At 34.2% G+C, this 7,230-nt stretch overlaps 1 protein-coding gene across 4 annotated transcripts; it reads left to right on the top strand.

Moving 5' to 3' along the window:
- Positions 1–5,010: 5,010 nt before the first annotated feature.
- LOC105108621 (protein enabled homolog) lies at positions 5,011–6,907 on the top strand. 4 transcript variants are annotated; one of them, XM_011002992.1, is made up of 2 exons: positions 5,011–5,814; positions 6,334–6,907. In XM_011002992.1, exons 1-2 carry the CDS (start codon positions 5,161–5,163, stop codon positions 6,700–6,702), a joined length of 1,023 nt encoding a protein of 340 aa, XP_011001294.1. In that variant the 5' UTR covers positions 5,011–5,160; the 3' UTR covers positions 6,703–6,907. The 4 variants fall into 4 exon arrangements, with proteins under 4 accessions (XP_011001294.1, XP_011001296.1, XP_011001298.1 ...); XM_011002994.1 differs by having other exon boundaries at positions 5,011–5,818; positions 6,350–6,907; XM_011002996.1 differs by having other exon boundaries at positions 6,350–6,647.
- Positions 6,908–7,230: the final 323 nt, after the last annotated feature.

Here is a 7,230-nt window from a genome sequence, read left to right as displayed (position 1 = left end):
TTCTTTTCTTGTTACTGCTTAATGATTATGCCTGCATGCGAACTAGGAGGAAATGCTTAATGAAAATAATTGAAGCAAAGGAAGTTTACTTATAAACGATACAAGTTTGGAAGAATGTTGTATGCCTTCAAAAGCAACAACCAAATCTGCCGCTAACGGAGAAGGCCTTGTGTTTGAGAGCTAAAACAAGAAACGGCAAATTATTACCCTTTCTGATTTCTTATTCGCATAGCTCCACTTCTTCATCCTCTGATTCTTCCTCCATTCGAAGAAACTATAAAAGCAAGATTCAACGTATCAAGTTTCCGGACTTGGTGCATTGAAGTGTCAACCAGTCTGATCACCATCTAGGTGGGAACGAACTCGATGGAAGAATGAGCAGCATTGGCTGTCTATTTTGTGAAATAGCATCATGAAATCGTAGAAATCGGTGGTTCGGCTGGAGAAGCGTTGAGCCCTTCGCCACAGAAGATGTATAGAACAAGAAAAAAGCACATGCGATGCCATTGTATCAATCCAACCAGAGCCACAAGACCAGTAAGGATGACAAGGTACTTCAAATGAAAGGGTTAAAGCTCAGCAGAAGGTTCAAGAACAGGTAGGTGTCGGTCTCAAGAATCGGATAAAGAAAAAGAGGAAACACAAGCTTCTTCCACAAGAGGGAAGCCGGATGCAAAAGTGACTGAACGATCTGCCCTTTTTCGAAGAAAGATATTCTGGATACAGAGGAGGGTTTTCAAGCCAAAAAATTAATGTTGATATACTTAATTTCTTGGTCCTTGTGAAAAGGAAAAGGTCAGACTTTCAGTATCTTAAATATTCTTTCCGTGGAGGGAACTGAAATATCCTTCACACAGAATGATGGATGACTTGCTCGATAGTTGGATTAGACCCAGAACCTCTCAGCAGCTACTGGACCGAAGCTGCCGACGTCGAGTAGATCTTTGTGGGGCTGCATTTAAATTTTGATTAGATGCTGAACCTTACCTTTGATAACAATGAAGTTGTAAAAATTCTCATACTAGTCTTCACTTTTATGCCTTTGAGAGTGTTGTTGAGTTGCTTTTAAAAGTATTATTTTATTAGAAATGAATTAAAAAAAAAAATTATATAAAAAATATTAATTTAAATAAAAAATAAGTAAAATTCATTTTTTTTAAAGTTATGAAACATAAAAAAAACAAATTATATCATGAAAGAAAAGGTGGTGATTAATATTGCTTGTAGATAGGAAATAGATATCTCTTTCATGCTTTATGTTTTTTGTGTAACACATTCTTCTTCTTTCTCTGCTACTGTTTGATATTCTATTCTTTTCTCCTGACCGCTAGATTTGCATACAAAAATTAGGTTGACTATTAAAAATATACATTTTTGTGGGTGAAGTGCACGACATACTGGTCGTTAATCCTAGCTGCCAGGATGCCTCGGCCAGATGGCTAGGGAAGGAAGGACATCGTAGCCATTAACGGTTAAACTATTTTTGTCCCCTGAGATTGGAAGTTTCTTTCAGCTCAAGAATTTCTATACCCAAAACAGCAAGCCTCCAGCAAATAAGAAAAGTTTTGATATTTGACCTTGTTTTTATGACGAAGGGGGCCGGAAGCCTCCCTATAAAATGCTACAAAATAGAGCTTTCGTTATGAACTAAAAGATCTCCTATTGGATGGGTTTTATTTACTAGTTCGGTCGGACAAACTAGAGAGAGATCTCAGAGAGAGAAATGAGAGAGAGGGGAGAGGAGAGGAGAGGAGATGGAGAAAAAGGGTGAAAAAAAATAAAGTTCGGAATATCTTTAGTTTTTCTTATAAATCCACCATTCAATAATTCATTAATTTTAAATTGATAATTATAATTTATTTTATAAAATTAGTACAATTGATATTTAATTTATATATATATATATTATTATATCATTAAATTAAAAAGAGTTTTGAAGCCTATTAAATTTCATGATCTAGATTCTTGGTTTTAAAAGTTAATTATGAAACTTAAGTTAATTTAATGTATTTTTATATTAATAATAAAAAAATTAAAATTTTTTAAAATCAAATCATATTTTTATCGATATCTTAGATTACGTTTAAATTTGATAAGTTAATTAAATCCACTTGAAATTAAATTACATGAGAGTTAATTTTAAACTTGAATTAAATAAAAAATTAATTGGAAAAGTTTTAAAGTTAACTTAATAGGTTTAGTTTAATACCAGTGTCAAATATTGTTTTTTAATAAAAATGTATTTTTTAATTTTTTTTCTTTCAATTGGGTAGTTTTTTTCCCCTTCAATTTTATCTTTATTTTAAATTGATATTTAAATTTTTTTTAGTTTTATTTTTATGAAGTTATTATAATCTTAAACAAAAATCCTGATAGTTGGTTGATATTTGATTTTTCAAGTGTTTATTTTTGTTATTATATTATTATATAATTGTTTTTAAAATAAATTATTAAACTTAGTAAAATTAATGATATGAGTTATACATTTAACAAGTTGAGTTATAAAGTTCATATCAATTTAATATATATATATATTAATATTAAATTTTTTTAAAAGTTAAATAATATTTTTTAACTTGTTATTTAAATTAACTTTAAATTTATAAAATTAACTGAATCATGTTAATATAATTATCATATAATTCCGATAATTTTTCTAGATTCAATGAAATTTTAATCTAAGGCATGTCAGCAATAATTTAGCATGATTATCTCTCCTTTATTTTTATTTTATTTTTTGTTTGATTGTTTTCGATTTTCACAGCCATGCTCAGATTTTGCAATCACTCAACTGATAAAAGGTTACAAACTCTTAACTAAAAATGCAAACTTTATCCCACGATCCACCATATACCATAGCTATCCAAAATCGTAAACCGCTATCTCTGAAGGAAAGGCTGGGTTTACTGAAATGACGAGGATACCCTCGGCATCTTGTACCCCCATAATGGAGCAGGCTAGAGTCCAAAAACTTGGAACGGAAAAGACCAGTCAAGGGTTTCAGTTCAGGACCCCATTGAACCGTCCTCTGCGGTCAAAGCCCCGGTCAAAGTTAACCCTGCAATTTTTGTACCCTCTTCTTTCAGGTCCTATATAGCTGGCAGGATTGGAAAAAAGAGAAAAATAAATATAATATATATGGCTACTGACATGGCTCCCACCCAGGCTTTTAATGTCCTGCCTCAAAAAACGAAATTGACATCTGTGTAACCTCCTGAAAGGACAAAACTGTCAACTTCTTCGAAAAGATCCAAATCTTGGCACTCTTGGTAAAATCAATGGAGGTTTAGGGTTTGATGTGTATTTGCAGACTCATTCATAATTCTTGAACGGTAACGGGATTGTTGTCGGACAGACAATGCCTCACCAAATCATAATTGTCATGCTATTTTAGCCTCTCAATGTTGATTCTTCTGCTTGATCTTCTTCAATGATTATACTATATGGTGCATCCTAAACTAATCATAAACATTCTTGTATGCTCTAATTCATGCGAGAATTTAAGAATCTTTGCACACATAACACAGTATAAGTTATATAAAATTATTTAATATTGTTATTAAACTTAATTTAATAGACTAATTTCAAAGTTTTTCAACTGAACTCCCCTGTTTAATGCATGTTTAAAATTAAACATTGTAAATTTAATTTGATTAAAAGTCAATACTTATATATAATAAAATATAACAAACATCATATATGTTAATAAAAAAAATAAGATTTCAAGTTAATTTTTTATATAGAGAATAATAGAATAATGTTATAATTGTTACAATGAAACATCACAAAGTTTATAATTATATAATTTATTCGTGAAAAAACCGTTTACTTTTTTCTTAGTATATTTACATGTCATAATGCAAGAGTAACCACTTTGTGTCTCTCACTGGGAGCAGTCATAAGTAGCCCAATGTTTTGGATAGAAAAAGTGACCCTATGCAGCAAGATTCATGGCTAAAGAAAAGGAAAGCTAGCTCGTCTAACTAGTTAAAGAAATTGAAAGCAACCTTTGTAGGATCATATATACATATAGTTGCATCTTAGGATTCCATAGGGTTCGAACTTTCATAAGCACCCTGCAAGCTATAATCCCATGTGAAATACTGGAAAAGGTTGAAGAACGACATGTCCAAAATCATTTGGTCGATTAACCTTTGAACTTTTATACGTTTCTCATGCAGATAAACTTGATGGATATCTTACAACTCACAGTCCAAGTGTTACCATCTCTTGGCAGATCTCATAAAGTAATTTTATTGGGGAAAATCAAGTCAATTGAAAAAGAATCTCCCTTGTCAAAGAATGCTAGAGACCCAAGAATGCTATTAAAGTTGAGAAAATCCCATGGCATTGATTACTAATCAACTCTTAACGAAGGTGTCACACGGTGAGATGATTAGTAACCAGAGACCACGTCTGTGGACAGCAGCAGTCGTTGCTAATGCTGTCAACACCTGTTTTTTTTCTAAAGTATTTTCTATCTCGAACGAAAAATACTTTCAAATACAATAGTTATCTCACCTTAAATTTTTTGGATTTGCAGATATGTCAGTTACTTTTTGGGTTTGCAGATATGTCAGTTTGAATGGAGCTAATTGGTCCTTTCTCCTCCTTTCTTCGTCACCCCTTTGTGTCTCTCTCATGGTTTCCCTCGATGTGTAGGGTCTCTCTCATGGTTTTCCCTCGATGTGTAGGGAGCAGTGGCTTGCATAAGTAGTTTTAGATTTGAACCTTCATCTATCAGGATTTTTGAAGATTTTAAAGGGAGTGCAATCTAACTAAAAGCTAAAAAAGGTTGAGAATTTTGAGGCAAAGATAGTGAAAGCGGGCTGGTTATTAATGTCATGTTATAGAACCACTTATACTTGTTAAGGTAGCCCACATTAGTGTGATTATTATTATTTTTTGCCTAAATTAGCAATCTTAGTAAAGATTTGACTGCTTTGAACACCCGCATCAAATCAAAGTCTCTAAAAAAGGGAGCGAAGGACAAAGACCAATTGGACCCATTCTCTTTGCTTCTTGGCTCATTCCTCCTCTTCTCAACACTTCATTCCTTCCTTCTTTAAGCACTTCACTTGTCTCCCTCTTTTTATGTCTTACTAGCTGCAAAGGTCAAGAGCTTTGCATGCATTTAACCTAAGTAGTTGTGTAGTGATCATGATGGCCGATCAAGGTGGTAAGAGTTTGATAAGGGAATATAAGAAAGGTAACTGGACAGTTAGTGAGACTATGGTGTTGATTGAAGCAAAAAGAATGGATGATGAGAGGAGAATGAAAAGAAGTGATAGTGCAGAAGGGAGAAGCAAACCGACAGAGCTTAGATGGAAATGGGTTGAAGATTATTGTTGGAAACAAGAGTGTTTGAGGAGCCAAAACCAGTGCAATGACAAATGGGATAATTTAATGAGAGATTACAAGAAAGTTAGAGATTATGAGAGGAAAATTGCTGAGACAGGAGAAAGGAATGGGTCTTACTGGAAGCTTGAAAAGAATGAACGAAAAGAGAGAAACTTGCCTAGTAACATGTTGCCTCAGATATATGAGGAATTAGTGCAGGTTGTGGAGAGGAGAGGTGGTCAACAGAGGATGCTTACAGCTGCTGGTGGGTCAGGTTCTAATCCTAACACAGGCTATGTGGTAGAGAGACCAATAACTGATGTTCAGCCTTCAGTACTGCCTCCTCTTTTGCAGCATCAGGTCTCAGCTGCTCCAACTCCTGCATTACCTCTACCTCCTCCCCGCCCACCACCATCACAACAACCACAAGCTCAACCACCTCCTCCAATCCAATTTCCTGAGTCATTTCGCACAGTAGGTACACACACACTCCCTCTCCCTCTCCCTCTCTTTGAATCTCCATCTATGAAATCCTCCAGCTTGATTCTTTCCTCTTCTTCTTCTCGGCAGACATTCTTTCTAAATCGTGTGTACTTTCATGTACAAAAGAAGACATCTTGCTCCTGTCATATCGAATTGCATTTTCCTTCATAACAGCTCTGTCTTAGCTAAAACACAGCAAGTGCTTGAGTGATCATTGCAGTTCTAAAACATTGAGATTTTAAGATGTAATATATTTGTGTTCTTATGCATTAATGAACTTGAACACCAAAAAATGTTGGCATATATACTTTGATTAGCGTAAACTGCCTTTTCTGCAAGAACCCATTACAGTTTTTGGTTTGATTGTGTGGACAGAAATGACTGTTGGATGATCTCATCAACATAGAATTTATTTATAGCATAGCATAGCATAGCTTAGCATGTATAATTATAACTATACATATTCAGTTAGTATTGATTGGTTTGGTTCCACATTTTCATGTTTTGGAGATGTGTGATAGCTCAGATTCTGATACAAGTGAGTATTCAGACTCGCCAGCAAAGAGAAGGAGAAGAGGCGGTGAAGGTGGGGAAGGAACCAGTGGTGGCACTGCCAGTGCAAGCACCTCACAAGAAGTGGGCACTGCCATTTCCAAAAGTGCTTCTATCATTGCAGAAGCAATTCAGGCCTGTGATGAGAGAGAAGAAAGAAGACACAGAGATCTCTTGAGTTTGCATGAGAGAAGACTCAAGATCGAGGAATCCAAGACAGAAATCAACAGGCAAGGCATTAGTGGTTTAGTTGATGCCATTAACAAGCTCGCTAATTCAATCCTTGCTCTCGCTTCTCATAAGAACCAGTCATCAGGTCCAAAATAATAATACTCCTATTATTGTTATGATCACTTTAATCAGTGAGTAAAAACTTTCATCTACTCACTTTGATCATCATCATTATTGTTATCATTAATCCCATTTTCATTGTACATCATTCATAATCTTATGTAATCTATGTCATTTTTAGACCCATCTCCATGAATTATCACTCTACTTATCCTTTTGAAGTTTATAACATATTATGTGTGGACACTCAACTAGGGTTGATTTATATTTTTGTCGAAATTCAAAAGTGCAATGTAGGGCATCGGGAAGCTTCTAGTTGATGGAGATCATGTAGTCGTCTTTGAGCTATAAACAATGATTGCACTAAATGAAATTTGACTTGTATTCATTTTTAGACCACAAGAGTAAAACTTGAACTCGAGATCCCCTATGGATATCAAATGTGTTACAAATTCGTTAAGAAGATGATTATTGCTATTTTGTTTTACCTTGTTTATAAGTTGTTGTTGTTAAAGTTGCAAGCATGCATGCTGAAGATTTATTGTTTTTGTCTTTGTAATCATA

This window comes from Populus euphratica, unplaced genomic scaffold (assembly GCF_000495115.2).
Source record: "Populus euphratica unplaced genomic scaffold, PopEup_1.0 scaffold195.1, whole genome shotgun sequence".
NCBI lineage: Eukaryota > Viridiplantae > Streptophyta > Magnoliopsida > Malpighiales > Salicaceae > Populus > Populus euphratica.
This window is presented reverse-complemented; position numbering and strand designations above follow the sequence as displayed.